A 22,586-nucleotide genomic window follows, 5' to 3' on the forward strand; every position below is an offset into this window, starting at 1 on the left:
TATACAACAGGAAGGTGGCACTTTTACAGTAGGATAATGGTTATAATGTTTGAAATGTCACAGTAAATATGAGTACATATAGGTATTTGTGTTAGTACAGTATGTCTGTATAATAACAGCTATGGTTTGTTTGTCCATGGTGCACAGTGTATAACATGTGTGTGTGTGTGTGTGTGTGTGTGTGTGTGTGTGTGTGTGTGTGTGTGTGTGTGTGTGTGTGTGTGTGTGTGTGTGTGTGTGTGTGTGTGTGTGTGTGTGTGTGTGTGTGTGTGTGTGTGTGTGGGGGGGGGGGGGGTAATTACATAGCAGGACCCGCGGCAGGTCCCTGGTCAATAGCAGTACACTATGTAGGGAATAGGGTGGCAGGTCAATAGTAGTACACTATGTAGGGAATAGGGTGGCAGGTCAATAGTAGTACACTATGTAGGGAATAGGGTGGCAGGTCAATAGTAGTACACTATGTAGGGAATAGGGTGGCAGGTCAATAGTAGTACACTATGTAGGGAATAGGGTGCCATTTGGGAGACTGTCCCACCGGCAGAGTTCCTCAATCAAACAGGGTTTTAGGGTGTGAAGGAGGGACAGGTACACTGCTCTAAGTCAACTGCTGTCTTCTGGCAAGACTGGTTCTGCCATCCTTCTATTAAAAAGACCCCAGACTTTTCTGTCTTTGCTACGGCATTCTCAGTCCAAATTCATTTCTGTCATTTTGATTTGATGCCCCCGTCTTGAAAAGCACTCAACTTTAATTATACACGTACATGCAAATACACATTTGTACACACACACACACACACACACACACACACACACACACACACACACACACACACACACACACACACACACACACACACACACACACACACACACACACACACACACACACACACACACACACACACACACACACACACACACACACACAGCTCAGGTGAGTTGACTCTAGGCGTGGCTGTGCTACAGGCCTGAACCCTGCCAACACACAGAACGTGACTACAAAGCCCAATCACAACCCAGGCATGTGTCAACATGAGTCAAAATCACACCATGCACGCAGGGGCACACACACACACACACAAACACATACATGCACAGACATACACATATACACACAAACACACACATACACATACACACACACACATTCTCTATAGCTCTTTCTAGCTCTCTACTTCTCTCCCTCCCTCTTCCACTCACAAAAACAAAGACACAACGCCTAACCCTACACCCTCCGCCCCACACCCTCCTCCCCACACCCTCCGTCCCACACCCTCCGTCCCACACCCTCCGCCCCACACCCTTCGTCCCACACCCTCCGCCCCACACCCTCCGTCCCACACCCTCCGCCCCACACCCTCCGCCCCACACCCTCCGCCCCACACCCTCGTCCCACACCCTCTGTCCCACACCCTCCGCCCCACACCCTCCGTCCCACACCCTCCGCCCCACACCCTCCGTCCCACACCCTCCGCCCCACACCCTCCGCCCCACACCCTCCGCCCCACACCCTCCGCCCTCCACCATATATTGGGACAATAGACACAATCAACTATCCATTGCCACAGGCGGAAATACATTCACACGCTTATAGCGTAGAAAAAACATATTTACATCTGTAATGACAAGGAGAGGGCTTCAGCCCGAGCCTCAAGGTCGGTATGATCAAATGGAATATAAGTACACTGAATCCATGAACATATGAAGGGGGATTCGTTAGGGGAAGTTTGAAATTTGAAAGTTTAAATTCACATTACCATGCTAACCCAAGCGTCTCTCAGCTCCGTGTGGAACGTTGGTTGGCTGGAGATGAACCCACCATGTCAGGAGACAGTCCTTTGATTTTCCCTTCTCAGACGAGCGATGGGCACATGTTTTAAAACCATTACGTTCAGATCAGGGATTCCGAGAGGACACTAATGTCAATTAAAATAAAGTCACTCAGGTGTCAGTGTGTTGTGGTTGGGTCGTTTTAGCACCCTCGGTCTGAGCACTTACCCAAGCCCCCACCCCCTGTCTCAGAGCCTCCACCCTCACCCCTGTCTCTCCCTCACCCCTGTCTCTCCCTCACCCCTGTCACTCCCTCACCCCTGTCTCACCCTCACCCCTGTCTCACCCCTGTCTCACCCTCAACCCTGTCTCAGAGCCTCCACCCTCACCCCTGTCTCTCCCTCACCCCTGTCTCACCCTCACCCCTGTCACTCCCTCACCCCTGTCTCACCCTCACCCCTCACCCCTGTCTCACCCTCAACCCTGTCTCAGAGCCCTTACCTCACCCCTGTCTTTCCCTCACCCCTGTCTCGGAGTCTCCACCCCTGTCTCAGAGATCTCACCCATCTCTCCCTCACCCCTGTCTCAGAGCCATCACCCCTGTCTCACCTTCACACCTGTCTCAGAGCCCTTACCATCACCCCAGTCTCAGAGCCCTCACCCCTGTCTTAGCCAGAGCCCCCACCCTCACCCCTGTCCCAGAGCCCTCTCCCTCACCCCTGTCTCACCCTCACCCCTGTCTCAGAGCCCTCTCCCTCACCCCTGTCTCACCCTCACCCCTGTCTCAGAGCCCTCTCCCCCACCCCTGTCTCAGAGCTCTCTCCCCCACCCCTGTCTCAGAGCCCTTACCATCACCCCTGTCTCAGAGCCCTCACCCCTGTCTCACCCTCACCCCTGTCTTAGCCAGAGCCCCCACCCTCACCCTCACCCCTGTCCCAGAGCCCTCTCCCTCACCCCTGTCTCTCCCCCACCCCTGTCTCAGAGCTATCACCCCTGTCTCAAAGCCCTCTCCCTCACCCCTGTCTCTCCCTCACCCCTGTCTCAGAGCTATCACCCCTGTCTCAGAGCCCTCTCCCCCACACGTGTCTCAGAGCCCTCTCCCCTCACCCCTGTCTCAGAGCCCTCTCCCCTCACCCCTGTCTCAGAGCCCTCTCCCCCACCCCTGTCTCAGAGCCCTCTCCCTCACCCCTGTCTCTCCCTCACCCCTGTCCCAGAGCCCTCTCCCCCACCCGTGTCTCAGAGCTCTCTCCCCCACCCGTGTCTCAGAGCTCTCTCTCCCACCCGTGTCTCAGAGCCCTCTCCCTCACCCGTGTCTCAGAGCTCTCTCCCTCACCCCTGTCTCAGAGCCCTCTCCCTCACCCCTGTCTCAGAGCCCTCACCCCTCACCCCTGTCTCAGAGCCCTCTCCCCTCACCCCTGTCTCAGAGCCCTCTCCCTCACCCCTGTCTCAGAGCCCTCTCCCTCACCCCTGTCTCAGAGCCCTCTCCCCTCACCCCTGTCTCAGAGCCCTCTCCCTCACGCCTGTCTCAGAGCCCTCTCCCTCACCCATTTCTCACCCTCACCCCTGTCTCAGAGCCCTCTCCCTCACCCCTGTCTCAGAGCCCTCTCCCTCACGCCTGTCTCAGAGCCCTCTCCCTCACCCATTTCTCACCCTCACCCCTGTCTCAGAGCCCTCTCCCTCACCCCTGTCTCAGAGCCCTCACCCCTCACCCCTCACCCCTGTCTCAGAGCCCTCTCCCCTCACCCCTGTCTCAGAGCCCTCACCCCTCACCCCACCCCTGTCTCAGAGCCCTCTCCCTCACCCGTGTCTCAGAGCTCTCTCCCTCACCCCTGTCTCAGAGCCCTCTCCCTCACCCCTGTCTCAGAGCCCTCACCCCTCACCCCTGTCTCAGAGCCCTCTCCCCTCACCCCTGTCTCAGAGCCCTCTCCCTCACTCCTGTCTCAGAGCCCTCTCCCTCACCCATTTCTCACCCTCACCCCTGTCTCAGAGCCCTCTCCCTCAACCACAGAGTGATTATGGTTCCTGTGCCAGGGCGTCCTGGTCAAACAACCACAGAGTGATTATGGTTCCTGTGCCAGGGCGTCCTGGTCAAACGACCACAGAGTGATTATGGTTCCTGTGCCAGGGCGTCCTGGTCAAACAACCACAGAGTGATTATGGTTCCTGTGCCAGGGCGTCCTGGTCAAACGACCACAGAGTGATTATGGTTCCTGTGCCAGGGCGTCCTGGTCAAACGACCACAGAGTAATTATGGTTCCTGTGCCAGGGCGTCCTGGTCAAACTACCACAGAGTGATTATGGTTCCTGTGCCAGGGCGTCCTGGTCAAACGACCACAGAGTGATTATGGTTCCTGTGCCAGGGCGTCCTGGTCAAACGACCACAGAGTGATTATGGTTCCTGTGCCAGGGCGTCCTGGTCAAACGACCACAGAGTGATTATGGTTCCTGTGCCAGGGCGACCTGGTCAAACAACCACAGAGTGATTATGGTTCCTGTGCCAGGGTGTCCTGGTCAAACGACCACAGAGTAATTATGGTTCCTGTGCCAGGGCGTCCTGGTCAAACGACCACAGAGTGATTATGGTTCCTGTGCCAGGGCGACCTGGTCAAACAACCACAGAGTGATTATGGTTCCTGTGCCAGGGCGACCTGGTCAAACAACCACAGAGTGATTATGGTTCCTGTGCCAGGGCGTCCTGGTCAAACGACCACAGAGTGATTATGGTTCCTGTGCCAGGGCGTCCTGGTCAAACAACCACAGAGTGATTATAGTTCCTGTGCCAGGGCGTCCTGGTCAAACAACCACAGAGTGATTATAGTTCCTGTGCCAGGGCGTCCTGGTCAAACAACCACAGAGTGATTATGGTTCCTGTGCCAGGGCGTCCTGGTCAAACAACCACAGAGTGATTATAGTTCCTGTGCCAGGGCGTCCTGGTCAAACAACTACAGAGTGATAATGGTTCCTGTGCCAGGGCGTCCTGGTCAAACGACCACAGAGTAATTATGGTTCCTGTGCCAGGGCGTCCTGGTCAAACGACCACAGAGTGATTATGGTTCCTGTGCCAGGGCGACCTGGTCAAACGACCACAGAGTGATTATGGTTCCTGTGCCAGGGCGACCTGGTCAAACAACCACAGAGTGATTATGGTTCCTGTGCCAGGGCGTCCTGGTCAAACGACCACAGAGTGATTATGGTTCCTGTGCCAGGGCGTCCTGGTCAAACAACCACAGAGTGATTATAGTTCCTGTGCCAGGGCGTCCTGGTCAAACAACCACAGAGTGATTATAGTTCCTGTGCCAGGGCGTCCTGGTCAAACAACCACAGAGTGATTATAGTTCCTGTGCCAGGGCGTCCTGGTCAAACAACCACAGAGTGATTATAGTTCCTGTGCCAGGGCGTCCTGGTCAAACAACCACAGAGTGATTATAGTTCCTGTGCCAGGGCGTCCTGGTCAAACAACCACAGAGTGATTATGGTTCCTGTGCCAGGGCGTCCTGGTCAAACGACCACAGAGTGATTATGGTTCCTGTGCCAGGGCGTCCTGGTCAAACAACCACAGAGTGATTATAGTTCCTGTGCCAGGGCGTCCTGGTCAAACGACCACAGAGTGATTATAGTTCCTGTGCCAGGGCGACCTGGTCAAACGACCACAGAGTGATTATAGTCCCTGTGCCAGGGCGTCCTGGTCAAACGACCACAGAGTGATTATAGTTCCTGTGCCAGGGCGACCTGGTCAAACGACCACAGAGTGATTATGGTTCCTGTGCCAGGGCGTCCTGGTCAAACAACCACAGAGTGATTATGGTTCCTGTGCCAGGGCGTCCTGGTCAAACGACCACAGAGTGATTATGGTTCCTGTGCCAGGGCGTCCTGGTCAAACGACCACAGAGTGATTATGGTTCCTGTGCCAGGGCGTCCTGGTCAAACAACCACAGAGTGATTATAGTTCCTGTGCCAGGGCGTCCTGGTCAAACGACCACAGAGTGATTATAGTTCCTGTGCCAGGGCGACCTGGTCAAACAACCACAGAGTGATTATAGTTCCTGTGCCAGGGCGTCCTGGTCAAACGACCACAGAGTGATTATAGTTCCTGTGCCAGGGCGACCTGGTCAAACGACCACAGAGTGATTATGGTTCCTGTGCCAGGGCGTCCTGGTCAAACAACCACAGAGTGATTATGGTTCCTGTGCCAGGGCGTCCTGGTCAAACGACCACAGAGTGATTATGGTTCCTGTGCCAGGGCGTCCTGGTCAAACGACCACAGAGTGATTATGGTTCCTGTGCCAGGGCGTCCTGGTCAAACGACCACAGAGTGATTATAGTTCCTGTGCCAGGGCGTCCTGGTCAAACGACCACAGACACCCACTGAGTCATAGAGGTCAGAGTCTGGATATACACACACACACAAATTGTCCTGTAATTACTACCAATGACCCTTGGATGATGTTCTATAGATAACGTCCTGTTCTCTGTATTAAGGGATGAATGATGTTCTATAGATAACGTCATGATCTCTGTATTAAGGGATGGATGATGTTCTATAGATAACGTCATGATCTCTGTATTAAGGGATGGATGATGTTCTATAGATAACGTCATGTTCTCTGTATTAAGGGATGGATGATGTTCTATAGATAACGTCATGATCTCTGTATTAAGGGATGGATGATGTTCTATAGATAACGTCATGATCTCTGTATTAAGGGATGGATGATGTTCTATAGATAACGTCATGTTCTCTGTATTAAGGGATGGATGATGTTCTATAGATAACGTCATGTTCTCTGTATTAAGGGATGGATGATGTTCTATAGATAACGTCATGTTCTCTGTATGTTGTTGAAGCTGTGTTATCATTGAATTACCATCCGTCAGAGCCTTACATTTCAGACAACACCTTGCAACTAAAATGTTTTGCCCTAACTGTTTTACAGCCAATAACAACCTCTCTCACAGGATGAACAATGCCCCTGACAAGGACATGAGAGGATAATTTGTCTGATGAAAAGGAGAGGAGGGAGGTGTATGTCCGTCACACCCAGTTCTGAGCCCTCCACCCTGTGATGAGGCAGCTGAAATATGCAGGTGTGTGTGTGTGTGTGTGTCGTGTGTGTGTGTGTGTCGTGTGTGTGTGTGTGTCGTAAGTGTGTGTGTGTCGTGTGTGTGTGTGTGTGTCGTGTGTGTGTGTGTGTGTGTGTGTCTGCAGGTTTGTGCAGGGAGCTGGCCTGTCATCTCCACTCCACCTGTGAGTCACCAGCGCATGTTCGTCCGCACCCTGCGTGTGTGTGTCCGCGCCCCTGGGATGGCCGTCATCTGTTAGACCCCCCCACCCCCTCAGCTCACCCTCCAGGGGGGGGTGGGGACAGGAGAGGAGGAGGTGAGAGACACCGCCCGCATGGTTTAATTTGCACCTCCTCCACCGCGTCTCCAGCCAGGCAACTGGTGACATGGGTGCACTGTGGCCCTCCCTCCCTCCCTCCCTCCCTCCCTCCCTCCCTCCCTCCCTCCCTCCCTCCCTCCCTCCCTCCCTCCCTCCCTCCCTCTCTCTCTCTCTGTCTCTCTGTCTCTCTCTCTCTCTATCTCTCTATCTCTCTCTCTCTCCCTCTGTCTCCTCTCCTCTGTTGCTCTCAGTCACAGCAGATGTCTGTTCTCCTAGACACAGTCAAGTACTGTAATGTAGCAGAGCAGACCTTTATGGAGGAACAGTTTAGCCTACTAGGAAGCTAAATGATTAAATGTACAGTGGGGAGAACAAGTATTTGATACACTGCCGATTTTGCAGGTTTTCCTACTTACAAAGCATGTAGAGGTCTGTAATTTTTTATCATAGGTACACTTCAACTGTGAGAGACGCAATCTAAAACAAAAATCCAGATAATCTGGATTTTTAAGTAATTAATTTGCATTTTATTGCATGACATAAGTATTTGATACATCAGAAAAGCAGAACTTAATATTTGGTACAGAAACCTTTGTTTGCAATTACAGAGATCATACGTTTCCTGTAGTTCTTGACCAGGTTTGCACACACTGCAGCAGGGATTTTGGCCCACTCCTCCATACAGACCTTCTCCAGATCCTTCAGGTTTCGGGGCTGTCGCTGGGCAATACGGACTTTCAGCTCCCTCCAAAGATTTTCTATTGGGTTCAGGTCTGGAGACTGGCTAGGCCACTCCAGGACCTTGAGATGCTTCTTACGGAGCCACTCCTTAGTTGCCCTGGCTGTGTGTTTCGAGTCGTTGTCATGCTGGAAAACCCAGCCACGACCCATCTTCAATGCTCTTACTGAGGGAAGGAGGTTGTTGGCCAAGATCTCGCGATACATGGCCCCATCCATCCTCCCCTCAATACGGTGCAGTCGTCCTGTCCCCTTTGCAGAAAAGCATCACCAAAGAATGATGTTTCCACCTCCATGCTTCACGGTTGGGATGGTGTTCTTGGGGTTGTACTCATCCTTCTTCTTCCTCCAAACCCGGCGAGTGGAGTTTAGACCAAAAAGCTCTATTTTTGTCTCATTAGACCACATGACCTTCTCCCATTCCTCCTCTGGATCATCCAGATGGTCATTGGCAAACTTCAGACGGGCCTGGACATGCGCTGGCTTGAGCAGGGGGACCTTGCGTGTGCTGCAGGATTTTAATCCATGACGGCGTAGTGTGTTACTAATGGTTTTCTTTGAGACTGTGGTCCCAGCTCTCTTCAGGTCATTCACCAGGTTCTGCCGTGTAGTTCTGGGCTGATCCCTCACCTTCCTCATGATCATTGATGCCCCACGAGGTGAGATCTTGCATGGAGCCCCAGACCGAGGGTGATTGACCGTCATCTTGAACTTCTTCCATTTTCTAATAATTGCGCCAACAGTTGTTGCCTTCTCACCAAGCTGCTTGCCTATTGTCCTGTAGCCCATCCCAGCCTTGTGCAGGTCTACAATTTTATCCCTGATGTCCTTACACAGCTCTCTGGTCTTGGCCATTGTGGAGAGGTTGGAGTCTGTTTGATTGAGTGTGTGGACAGGTGTCTGTTATACAGGTAACGAGTTCAAACAGGTGCAGTTAATACAGGTAATGAGTGGAGAACAGGAGGGCTTCTTAAAGAAAAACTAACAGGTCTGTGAGAGCCGGAATTCTTACTGGTTGGTAGGTGATCAAATACTTATGTCATGCAATAAAATGCTAATTAATTACTTAAAAATCATACAATGTGATTTTCTGGATTTTTGTTTTAGATTGCGTCTCTCACAGTTGAAGTGTACCTATGATAAAAAATTACAGACCTCTACATGCTTTGTAAGTAGGAAAACCTGCAAAATCGGCAGTGTGTCAAATACTTAAGTAGGATAATAAGTAGGCTAAAATAGTGTGTGTGTATGCAGATGGGTGAGATGACTATATGTGTACCTGTGCATTGATTGGGGTGAGGTGTTTGTGTGTGTGTGCATTGCGATGAGGTGTGTGTGTGTGTGTGTGTGTGTGTGTGTGTGTGTGTGTGTGTGTGTGTGTGTGTGTGTGTGTGTGTGTGTGTGTGTGTGTGTGTGTGTGTGTGTGTGTGTGTGTGTGTGTGTGTGTGTGTGTGTGTGTGTGTGTGTGTGTGTGTGCATTGGGATGAGGTGTGTGTGTGTGTGTGTGTGTGTGTGTGTGTGTGTGTGTGTGTGTGTGTGTGTGTGTGTGTGTGCATTGGGATGAGGTGTGTGTGTGTGTGTGTGTGTGTGTGTGTGTGTGTGTGTGTGTGTGTGTGTGTGTGTGTGTGTGTGTGTGTGTGTGCATTGGGATGAGGTGTGTGTGTGTGTGTGTGTTACTATGTTAGTACTGCTTTAAGACGCTGGCAGTAGCACCAGCAGAGTGTCTGTCTCATCAGCTGAAGGGGTGTTTACAGGGTGTGTGTGTGTGTGTGTGTGTGTGTGTGTGTGTGTGTGTGTGTGTGTGTGTGTAGCCTGGAGCTAGCCCGGTCAGGGTGTTCTGCTTCCTGCCAGGCTTGAATAGTAATAGGACTTCCCAATGCAAAAAGCTTCATTAACTGCACAATGATTTGCAATGCAGAATCTGCTGCTACAGGTTTGTATTGGAAATACCCCCTAACTACAAATGATATGGAGTGAATGCATAAACAGTTTGGTACAATATTCAGATTTTTGTTGGAGGGAAATGAACATTAAGTTATTTGAAACTATCTATTTTATTGAAGGAAATAGTTAAGCTATAGATCTGCATGTGTGTTGGGTTCTCATTTCCAGGAATCTCAGTATAATCCTACAACCACAATTATCATTGTGTGAGAGTCAGAGTAGCATTGTGTGAGAGTGGGTAGGTGAGTTGACTTTGGCATGCTAGTCTACTCTGTGCCTGCCCAAGCAGGATGGGCATCCGACGGTAGCTAATAGGTAGAATAGGATTGTTAGAATGAGCAACTGGTTTTATTTTAAGGATGGAGGGTGGCAGTTGGTGAGAGAGCAGGAAGTGAGAAAAAAATGTCACGTGATGTCTCCTGGGGATCCATGTTGAGGTCAGTATTGGGCCCTGGTTGGTCAGTTGGTTGGTTCCCAGGGCTGATGGGAAAAGATGAGAGGAAATTACTGGGTTCTCTCTGGCCCTAGGTGAGAGGGTGTGCTGGCCCAACACACACACACACACACACACACACACACACACACACACACACACACACACACACACACACACACACACACACACACACACACTTATCAGCCTGGCCTTGTGAAGTCTGCTCCAGGAGGAAGTGAAGAGGAAGTGCTTGTGAGTCACCATGGAGATAACGCTGCTTGATCTCATTTCCGTGTGCTGCGGTAACCATCCGCCATCCACTAAAATATCTGCTTAACACCCCAAAGATGACACACTTTCGCCAAACTACCCCCTCTTGGAAATGTTCTGAAATAGTACAAACGGTGAGAATGCTGCACTTGTGAATGAAATCTCTGACACCACCTGAGATATGAACAGTGGGATACAGAGTAGGCTAGTTAGATTTGGTTACCATCACAGTATTGCTTTAGTCCTGGTCAAAATTGTCAAAATCCATTTAAGTCTGTTTGTTTTGCTATGGATAACTGAGTTACTGGATAAAACCGCGATCAACACCGATTTAGATGTCAAATGTGAAAAGATATATTTTGAGGTCGGCTGTATACTTTAGCCTGCTGTGCATTTTGCTCATAGCCAAGGAAATCTGACTATGTAGGCCATTATTAAAGGCCACAAATTTACACCTCTTCCACTCACAGAAACAATGGCTGAGACGAAACATTAATAAACTACTGCAACAGGCTTTTCCAAATGTCTGTTGTTTTTCACAAACATCCTACTTCTTTTACATGATGCTGTTCTGAATGGTACCATGTAGAAACTGGGCTGGGATCTTTTGAAAAGGCAACTTGGTCACAGTAGACGTGTGACATTTCGCTTTTTGTTTCAAAAGATTCAATCTAGTTACACCTCGCACGAACACCATGACTGCTTTATGTTTTGCTTTATTATTTTGATGGCCACTGCCCAGCTAGCACATTTGGTTCCTTGGTCGTTGTGGGAATGTACGTTTTTTGTTTCTGGGAATGAAGCCATAAGTTTCCTGACCAGTAAAACTGAAAGTTTTTTAAACTTTCTGGAACCGGAAATGAACATTTTGTCTGTTTTGGGAACTTACATTTTTAGGGTGCAGGGAGGCTCTGAGAACATTTTACTATGGTTCCAGGGAGGTTCTGAGAACGTTTTACTATGGTTGCAGGGAGGCTCTGAAAACGTTTTACTATAGTTGCAGGCAGGTTCTGAGAATGTTTTAATATGGTTCCAGGGAGGTTCTGAGAACGTTTTACTGTGTTTCTCTGAAAGTTTTCCTGGGAGGTTTTAGTAATGTTCTGAGAAGGGAAATTAAAAGTTATCTGAAAGTAATTAAATAACACTCTGAGAACATTCTCTAAATGTTGTGAATGTTTTGAACAAAATATAAAGGTTATTTCAAATCAAATTTGATTTGTTACATGCAGCGAATACAACCGGTGTAGACCTTACCGTGAAATGCTTACTTACAAGCCCTTAAAACTTCTTCAGGATTGGTGGGTCCCCTGCGGGACGGTTGAGCTAACGTAGGCTAATGCGATTAGCATGAGGTTGTAAGTAACAAGAACATTTCCAAGGACATGGACATATCTGATATTGGTAGAAAGCTTCAATTCTTGTTAATCCTGGGCCAATTGTGCGCCACCCTATAGGAGTCCCAATCACGGCCGGATGTGATACTGCCTGCAATTGAACCAGGGACTGTAGTGACGCCTCTTGCACTGTGATGCAGTGTCTTAGACCGCTGCGCCCCTCGGGAGCCCAAAATTAAATGTAACCACGTTTGAACGTTCAGATAACATTCTGTTATAGTATTTAAAAAACAATAAAATAACGTTGTTTTGTCAAGTTCTTTAAATGTGCTGAGAGTGTTCCAAAGCCAAGCAACTATCCTGCACCATTACCAGAACGTTGTGGGAAGGTTGTATCCAAAATAACCATAGGACAACCACACTCTCACCAAGCTCTAAGAAACATATGGTTCTCAGAACGTTAAGTGCTAGCTGGGTGTCCATTGTCCATTAGAATGTATATTTGCAATAACATATGGGTCCACCATGGCTGTTTTTGTGTATACATTCTTTAGGCTAGAACACAACGACAACTTGACTTTGGCCTGCCAGGATACACACTACAACTCTCTGTCTAACCTATCTAAAGAGATCATCTCATACACACTGGCTCCTGATCTTTACCATCTCTGTCTCAGTCGCTCATACTGAGAAATGGAGCGCAGTGGCCAAGCCGAGGGTGGACAGACAACGACGCAGAATCCCCTGTGTTTGCCAATCATTTATCTACAAAGACAACACACATTCTGAAATTCTAGCAGGGAATTGTTACGTTACTTAGAGATAATATTTTCCCCAAAAATGTCTTAAATTTAAATGAATTAATAAATTCCACTGAAAACAAATTCACACATTGTGTTGACTTCAATCTGTATTCATTGTCTTGCCAGGTTGTTTTCTTGTTATTAGTGATTAAATAAAAGTGAACATTTTCTTCAACCTTTAAATCTTGAAAAATTATTTTGACGATCTCTAGAACCACAGTGTGCGCATGTAGCTGGCCTCAGTCTGCTATCAGTGGTTTGAACAGTGGAACATTCTCCATCAGTAACCAGGTAGCTGGCCTCAGTCTACTATCAGTGGTTTGAACAGTGGAACATTCTCCATCAGTAACCAGGTAGCTGGCTTCAGTCTGCTATCAGTGGTTTGAACAGTGGAACATTCTCCATCAGTAACCAGGTAGCTGGCTTCAGTCTGCTATCAGTGGTTTGAACAGGGGAACATTCTCCATCAGTAACCAGGTAGCTGGCCTCAGTCTGCTATCAGTGGTTTGAACAGTGGAACATTCTCCATCAGTAACCAGGTAGCTGGCCTCAGTCTGCTATCAGTGGTTTGAACAGTGGAACATTCTCCATCAGTAACCAGGTAGCTGGCCTCAGTCTGCTATCAGTGGTTTGAACAGTGGAACATTCTCCATCAGTAACCAGGTAGCTGGCCTCAGTCTACTATCAGTGGTTTGAACAGTGGAACATTCTCCATCAGTAACCAGGTAGCTGGCCTCAGTCTGCTATCAGTGGTTTGAACAGTGGAACATTCTCCATCAGTAACCAGGTAGCTGGCCTCAGTCTGCTATCAGTGGTTTGAACAGTGGAACATTCTCCATCAGTAACCAGGTAGCTGGCCTCAGTCTGCTATCAGTGGTTTGAACAGTGGAACATTCTCCATCAGTAACCAGGTAGCTGGCCTCAGTCTGCTATCAGTGGTTTGAACAGTGGAACATTCTCCATCAGTAACCAGGTAGCTGGCCTCAGTCTACTATCAGTGGTTTGAACAGTGGAACATTCTCCATCAGTAACCAGGTAGCTGGCCTCAGTCTACTATCAGTGGTTTGAACAGTGGAACATTCTCCATCAGTAACCAGGTAGCTGGCCTCAGTCTGCTATCAGTGGTTTGAACAGTGGAACATTCTCCATCAGTAACCAGGTAGCTGGCCTCAGTCTACTATCAGTGGTTTGAACAGTGGAACATTCTCCATCAGTAACCAGGTAGCTGGCCTCAGTCTGCTATCAGTGGTTTGAACAGTGGAACATTCTCCATCAGTAACCAGGTAGCTGGCCTCAGTCTGCTATCAGTGGTTTGAACAGTGGAACATTCTCCATCAGTAACCAGGTAGCTGGCTTCAGTCTGCTATCAGTGGTTTGAACAGTGGGACATTCTCCATCAGTAACCAGGTAGCTGGCCTCAGTCTACTATCAGTGGTTTGAACAGTGGAACATTCTCCATCAGTAACCAGGTAGCTGGCCTCAGTCTGCTATCAGTGGTTTGAACAGTGGAACATTCTCCATCAGTAACCAGGTAGCTGGCCTCAGTCTACTATCAGTGGTTTGAACAGTGGAACATTCTCCATCAGTAACCAGGTAGCTGGCCTCAGTCTGCTATCAGTGGTTTGAACAGGGGAACATTCTCCATCAGTAACCAGGTAGCTGGCCTCAGTCTGCTATCAGTGGTTTGAACAGTGGAACATTCTCCATCAGTAACCAGGTAGCTGGCCTCAGTCTACTATCAGTGGTTTGAACAGTGGAACATTCTCCATCAGTAACCAGGTAGCTGGCTTCAGTCTGCTATCAGTGGTTTGAACAGTGGAACATTCTCCATCAGTAACCAGGTAGCTGGCCTCAGTCTACTATCAGTGGTTTGAACAGGGGAACATTCTCCATCAGTAACCAGGTAGCTGGCCTCAGTCTACTATCAGTGGTTTGAACAGGGGAACATTCTCCATCAGTAACCAGGTAGCTGGCCTCAGTCTACTATCAGTGGTTTGAACAGGGAAACATTCTCCATCAGTAACCAGGTAGCTGGCCTCAGTCTACTATCAGTGGTTTGAACAGTGGAACATTCTCCATCAGTAACCAGGTAGCTGGCCTCAGTCTGCTATCAGTGGTTTGAACAGTGGAACATTCTCCATCAGTAACCAGATAGCTGGCCTCAGTCTACTATCAGTGGTTTGAACAGTGGAACATTCTCCATCAGTAACCAGGTAGCTGGCCTCAGTCTTCTATCAGTGGTTTGAACAGTGGGACATTCTCCATCAGTAACCAGGTAGCTGGCCTCAGTCTACTATCAGTGGTCTGAACAGTGGAACATTCTCCATCAGTAACCAGGTAGCTGGCCTCAGTCTACTATCAGTGGTTTGAACAGGGGAACATTCTCCATCAGTAACCAGGTAGCTGGCCTCAGTCTACTATCAGTGGTTTGAACAGTGGAACATTCTCCTATCTGGATAGATCTCACAGCGTTTGTCATGAAAAGACACGCAGGGCCCCGAGCTCTGTTGTCTATCACAGATAACTCCAGCGCTCTATTTCCACTGGCTGACCAAACCAGAGGTTTGTGTGTGTGTGTGTGTGTGTGTGTGTGTGTGTGTGTGTGTGTGTGTGTGTGTGTGTGTGTGTGTGTGTGTGTGTGTGTGTGTGTGTGTGTGTGTGTGTGTGTGTGTGTGTGTGTGTGTGTGTGTGTGTGTGTGTGTGTGTGTGTGTGTGTGTTTATCTGTCTGTCCGTGTCCATGCTCTATGTCTGTGCCTCTGTCTGTTGATCTGGTTGCTGTGTCAGCTCTGGTTTGTGTCCCAGTCCCCTGTGATGAGGGGTTAGCTGTGCAGTGTCCCAGTCAGCTGTGATGAGAGGTTAGCTGTGCAGTGTCCCAGTCCCCTGTGATGAGGGGTTAGCTGTGCAGTGTCCCAGTCAGCTGTGATGAGGGGTTAGCTGTGCAGTGTCCCAGTCAGCTGTGATGAGGGGTTAGCTGTATAGTGTCCCAGTCCCCTGTGATGAGGGGTTAGCTGTATAGTGTCCCAGTCCCCTGTGTTGAGGGGTTAGCTGTGCAGTGTCCCAGTCAGCTGGGATGAGGGGTTAGCTGTGCAGTGTCCCAGTCAGCTGTGATGAGGGGTTAGCTGTGCAGTGTCCCAGTCCCCTGTGTTGAGGGGTTAGCTGTATAGTGTCCCAGTCCCCTGTGATGAGGGGTTAGCTGTATAGTGTCCCAGTCCCCTGTGATGAGGGGTTAGCTGTGCAGTGTCCCAGTCCCCTGTGTTGAGGGGTTAGCTGTGCAGTGTCCCAGTCCCCTGTAATAAGGGGTTAGCTGTGCAGTGTCCCAGTCAGCTGTGATGAGGGGTTAGCTGTGCAGTGTCCCAGTCAGCTGTGCAGTGTCCCAGTCAGCTGTGTTGAGGGGTTAGCTGTGCAGTGTCCCAGTCCCCTGTGATGAGGGGTTAGCTGTGCAGTGTCCCAGTCGGCTGTGCAGTGTCCCAGTCAGCTGTGATGAGCGGTTAGCTGTACAGTGTCCCAGTCCCCTGTGATGAGGGGTTAGCTGTACAGTGTCCCAGTCCCCTGTGTTGAGGGGTTAGCTGTGCAGTGTCCCAGTCAGCTGTGATGAGGGGGTAGCTGTGCAGTGTCCCAGTCAGCTGTGATGAGGGGTTAGCTGTGCAGTGTCCCAGTCCCCTGTGTTGAGGGGTTAGCTGTGCAGTGTCCCAGTCCCCTGTGTTGAGGGGTTAGCTGTGCAGTGTCCCAGTCAGCTGTGATGAGGGGTTAGCTGTGCAGTGTCCCAGTCAGCTGTGATGAGGGGTTAGCTGTATAGTGTCCCAGTCCCCTGTGATGAGGGGTTAGCTGTATAGTGTCCCAGTCCCCTGTGATGAGGGGTTAGCTGTGCAGTGTCCCAGTCAGCTGTGATGAGGGGTTAGCTGTACAGTGTCCCAGTCAGCTGTGATGAGGGGTTAGCTGTGCAGTGTCCCAGTCAGCTGTGATGAGGGGTTAGCTGTGCAGTGTCCCAGTCAGCTGTGATGAGGGGTTAGCTGTGCAGTGTCCCAGTCCCCTGTGATGAGGGGTTAGCTGTGCAGTGTCCCAGTCAGCTGTGATGAGGGGTTAGCTGTGCAGTGTCCCAGTCAGCTGTGATGAGGGGTTAGCTGTGCAGTGTCCCAGTCAGCTGTGATGAGGGGTTAGCTGTATAGTGTCCCAGTCCCCTGTGATGAGGGGTTAGCTGTATAGTGTCCCAGTCCCCTGTGATGAGGGGTTAGCTGTGCAGTGTCCCAGTCAGCTGTGATGAGGGGTTAGCTGTACAGTGTCCCAGTCAGCTGTGATGAGGGGTTAGCTGTGCAGTGTCCCAGTCAGCTGTGATGAGGGGTTAGCTGTGCAGTGTCCCAGTCAGCTGTGATGAGGGGTTAGCTGTGCAGTGTCCCAGTCCCCTGTGATGAGGGGTTAGCTGTGCAGTGTCCCAGTCAGCTGTGATGAGGGGTTAGCTGTGCAGTGTCCCAGTCAGCTGTGATGAGGGGTTAGCTGTGCAGTGTCCCAGTCAGCTGTGATGAAGTTTAACCCAACCTCCTCACTCCTATTTATCATGCAGCTGACATAATGACACGGTGGCTTTCTATGGAGCTTGAGGTCATTCTGACACTTATAGTTCTGTCCAAAACAACTGTGTGTATCCTCTTTTAAGTTGAAAAGGTAGTGGAAAAATAGAATATACTTTTGTTTCTCTTATATCCTGTAAACAAAAAGTTCTCTATCATTTAAAAGCTGTTGTAAAATGTATGAAAATAGTAGACAATAGTAGGGAAAGTATAAAAGTGATTGACATTATACAAAAAACACAATATTTAATTTAGAACTTTTTCAAAAATGTACATCACATATTGTAGCCTAGTGGTGTGAGTCATATCTTCTGCCTCTTCAGTATGACTCTAAAGTGAACAGAGCTGAGCCGGTGTACTGCTGAAATGAGAGGCAGCCAGAGTATGTCCCTGGGTGGTCCCAGTATGCCCTGTTATGCCTATAGGCAGGAGTAGTTGCCCTAGGAGATGGACTGATTAGATTCACATCCCATTAGATATCTGTTACAGAGCTACGTGTCATTTACTGTAAGACCTGTGTTTATACATTACATTAGATCCACTATATGCCTACTGCAGGTGCAGTCAAATGGAACCCATTGACCTATTTTTCTAGTAACAGTCTCATAACTCTTGAAAACTGTTATGTTATGTTCGTGCTCAATTAAGGCATTATGTAGGCTACCGAAACCTATACTTCCTGTACTGCATGTGATTGCCTGAAGCCCAGGGGGTGAGTTTGTGCTAGGCACTCAGTATTTTGTTGTTGTGTTTTTTTTGTTTTATCTTATCCCAAACCTTAACCCTTACCTTAACCATTCATAAACTTATCCCAAACCTTAACCCAAACCTTAACCATTCATAAACTTATCCCAAACCTTAACCCTTACCTTAACCATTCATAAACTTATCCCAAACCTTAACCCTTACCTTAACCATTCATAAACTTATCCCAAACCTTAACCCAAACCTTAACCATTCATAAACTTATCCCAAACCTTAACCCTTACCTTAACCATTCATAAACTTATCCCAAACCTTAACCCTTACCTTAACCATTCATAAACTTATCCCAAACCTTAACCCTTACCTTAACCATTCATAAACTTATCCCAAACCTTAACCCTTACCTTAACCATTCATAAACTTATCCCAAACCTTAACCCTTACCTTAACCATTCATAAACTTATCCCAAACCTTAACCCAAACCTTAACCATTCATAAACTTATCCCAAACCTTAACCCTTACCTTAACCATTCATAAACTTATCCCAAACCTTATCCCAAACCTTAACCCTTACCTTAACCATTCATAAACTTATCCCAAACCTTAACCCTTACCTTAACCATTCATAAACTTATCCCAAACCTTATCCCAAACCTTAACCCTTACCTTAACCATTCATAAACTTATCCCAAACCTTAACCCTTACCTTAACCATTCATAAACTTATCCCAAACCTTAACCCAAACCTTAACCCTTACCTAACCATTCATAAACTTATCCCAAACCTTAACCCAAACCTTAACCCTTACCTTAACCATTCATAAACTTATCCCAAACCTTAACCCAAACCTTAACCCTTACCTAACCATTCATAAACTTATCCCAAACCTTAACCCAAACCTTAACCCTTACCTAACCATTCATAAACTTATCCCAAACCTTAACCCTTACCTTAACCATTCATAAACTTATCCCAAACCTTAACCCAAACCTTAACCCTTACCTAACCATTCATAAACTTATCCCAAACCTTAACCCTTACCTAACCATTCGGAATTAATGCCTAAACTTAACCTTCGAAATGTGATGTTTATGGACAAAAGTCGGATTCTGAAGTGAGACCGTGAGAGTTTGTTGGAGAGAGAAACACAGCACATTACAGTCAGTGCCCCAAGCGTTGTCAGGTCAGGACCCCTCCCACCTCTCCCTCCTTATTTCCCATCATGCCTAGCATGCTGACATCAGCCATAGATGAGCGCTGATCTACAGGCGAGTGGGCGGCACTTCTAAGGTGAGGCAGGGGGTTATCCTGATGTTCATCATTATCTCTCTATGTGTGATTGGTTTCCGCGGGAACAGACTGGTGGATGTTGCTCATTTAGTTGTTTCTTGACCCACTTGTCACTGTCAGTCTGTGTCATGGGGGAGGGCAGAAGGAGTCGTTCCCCAAATAAGGGTACAGCAAGCCTGTCTAAGTTCACCTGATGGCCAACTGACTCTGATTCTGGAGGGTGGTGGGCGCTTAGCAACGAGAATGACATTTTATTTTTGAGTACTGAAAGAATGACAGTTAGGGTCAGCATTATCTAAGCCGATGACATCTGTTGTTTTGACCTGGGTTTCTGATAGTCAGTTCTATGCTTTTGTTTCATTATCTTTCATATCTCATGATTAAATCACCGTGTCAGTAGAAATAGGTAGACGTTTCTAAGAATTTCAGGGGAAAAGGACTGTGAGAGGAAGTGTACTGATAAAGAAGGTGTATGTTAAGAGGAGTGATTCTAGTAGGTTGACAGGATGCACGTCCAACCTATCTGTGTCTGTCTGCATGATCTGACGCCACTGTCACCTATAGAACAAGACTGTTGCGCAATAATATACTTTCTACACTGAGACAACTAACGTCATCAGTTGTTGAAAGTTCCCAAAGAACAGAGAGATGGAAGATTGCTGCAAAGAGGAACTCGTGGAAGGACTGTACGTCAGGGAGCACGTATGAAGAGACCAGTGAGGGCCGTAGAGATATATCCAATCAAATCAAAATGTTATTTGTCACATGCTTCGTAAACCACAGGTGTGGACTAACAGCGAAATGCTTACTTACAGGCCATTCCCAACAATGCAGAGAGAAAAAATAAAAAGAAAAAGAATTGTAACACAAAGAATAAATACTGTATACAATGAGTAAGGATAACTTGGCTATATACAGGGAGTACCAGTACCGAGTCTATGTCCAGGGGTACGAGGTAATTGAGGTTGATGCGTATATATAGGTAAGTATAAAGTGACTAGGCAACAGGATAGATAATAAACAGTATGTAATGTCAATAGAGTTAGTGTAAAAAAGGGTCAACTCAGATAGTCCAGGTAGCTATTGGTTAACTACTTAACTAACTATTTATCAGTCTTATGGCTTGGGGGGGTAGAAGCTGTTCAGGGTCCTGTTGGTTCCAGACTCGGTGCATCGGTACCACTTGCCGTGCGTAGCAGAGAGAACGGTCTATGACCGTGGCTGGAGTATTTGACCATTTTTAGGGCCTTCTGCTGACACCGCCTGTATAGAGGTCCTGGATGGCAGGGAGCTTGGCCCCAGTGATGTACTGGGCTGTACACACTCCGCTCTGTAGCACCTTGCGGTCGAATGCCAAGCAGTTGCCATACCAAGCGGTGATGCAGCCATTCAAGATGCTCTCAAAGGTGCAGCTGTACAAACTTTTGAGGATCTGAGAGCCCATACCGAATCTTTTCATCCTCCTGAGGGGAAAGATGCGCTTATGTGCCTTCTTCACAACTGTGTTGGTGTGTGTGGACCATGATAATTCCTTAGTAATGTTGACACCGAGGAACATGAAGCTCTCGACCCGCTCCACTACAGCCCTGTCAATGTGGATGGGGGATAAACAGTAGCAGTGTATGTGATGTCAAAAGAGTTATTGTAAAAAGGGTTGACTGAGATGGTGCAGAGATGGCCGTCTTATCGGCTCTTAACCAATCATGCTATTTTGTTTGTTTTTTCGTATTGTTCGTAATTTGTTTTGTACATAATGTTGCTGCTACCGCCTCTTATGGCTGAAAACAACTTCTGGACATCAGAACTGGGATTACTCACCTCGAACTGGACGAGGAGTTCTTCTTCAATGAGTCGGACTCGAGGGATATACTACGGACACCCGAAGAGGCCCAGATCCCCGTGATTCGCTGGAAAAGGAAACGTGGGATTCGCAGAAAGAGATCAGGATGCCTTGTGAGGATCAGGCTACGAGTGGCTAATCTGCCCTTGCTTTCCGTTCTGCTACATACTGAAAACATGTATATCCTACCAAAGGGACATTAAAAACTGTAATATCTTATGTTTCACTGAGTTGTGACTGAACGACCACATTAAGAACATACAGCGGGCGGGTTATACACTCTATCGGCAGGACAGAACAGCAGCTTCTGGTAGACACGGGGCGGGTATATTTGTAAACAATAGCTGGTGCACGACATCCAAGGAAGTCTCAGGGTTTTGCTCGCCTGAGGTAGAGTATCTCATGATAAGCTGTAGACCACACAATCTACCTAGAGAGTTTTCATCTGTATTTTTCGTAGCTGTCTACGTACCACCACAGACAGAGGCTGGCACAAAAACCACACTCAATGAGCTGTATTCCGCCATGAGCAAACAGGAAAATTCTCATCCAGAGGCGGCGCTCCTAGTGGCCGGGGACTTTAATGCAGGGAAACTTAAATCAGTTTTACCTAATATCTATCAGCATGTTAAATGTGCAACCAGAGGGGGAAAAAATCTAAACCACCTTTACTCCACACACAGAGACGCGTACAAAGCTCTCCCTTGCCCTCCATTTCGCAAATCTGACCATAACTCTATCCTCCTGATTCCTGCTTACAAGCAAAAATTAAAGCAGGAAGCACCAGTGACTCGGTCTATAAAAAAGTGGTCAGATGAAGCAGATGCTAAGCTACAGGACTGTTTTGCTAGCACAGACTGGAATATGTTCCGGGATTCTTTCGATGGCATTGAGGAGTACACCACATCAGTCACTGGCTTCATCAATAAGTGCATCGAGGACGTCGTCCCCACAGTGACTGTACGTACATACCACAACCAGAAGCCATGGATTACAGGCAACATCTGCACTGAGCTAAAGGCTAGAGCTGCCACTTTCAAGGAGTGGGACTTTAACCCGGACACTCATAAGAAATCCCCCTATACCCTCCGACGAACCATCAAACAGGCAAAGCGTCAATACAGGACTAAGATCGAATCGTACTACACCGGCTCCGACAAACTATTACAGACTACAAAGGGAAGCACAGCCGAGAGCTGCCCAGTGACACGAGCCTACAATACGAGCTAAATCACTTCTATGGTTGCTTCGAGGAAAGTAACACTGAAACATGCATGAGTGCATCAGCTGTTCCGGGCGACTGTGTGATCACGCTCTCCGCAGCCGATGTGAGTAAGACCTTTAAACAGGTCAACATTCACAAGGCCGCAGGGCCAGATGGATTACCAGGACGTGTACTCCGAGCATACGCTGACCAACTGGCAAGTGTCTTCACTGACATTTTCAACCTCTCCCTGTTTGAGTCTGTAATACCAACATGTTTCAAGCAGACCACCATAGTCCCTGT

At 48.3% G+C, this 22,586-nt stretch overlaps 1 protein-coding gene across 1 annotated transcript; it reads left to right on the forward strand.

Annotated features, from left to right (window-relative positions):
• Positions 1-1,621: 1,621 nt before the first annotated feature.
• On the forward strand, positions 1,622-3,877 carry LOC139567641 (uncharacterized). Its single transcript, XM_071389029.1, has 2 exons — positions 1,622-1,655; positions 2,325-3,877. Exons 1-2 carry the CDS (start codon positions 1,622-1,624, stop codon positions 3,875-3,877), a joined length of 1,587 nt encoding a protein of 528 aa, XP_071245130.1.
• The last annotated feature ends 18,709 nt before the right edge of the window (positions 3,878-22,586 follow it).

Source organism: Salvelinus alpinus, chromosome 1 (genome assembly GCF_045679555.1).
Source record: "Salvelinus alpinus chromosome 1, SLU_Salpinus.1, whole genome shotgun sequence".
Classification (NCBI taxonomy): Eukaryota; Metazoa; Chordata; class Actinopteri; order Salmoniformes; family Salmonidae; genus Salvelinus; species Salvelinus alpinus.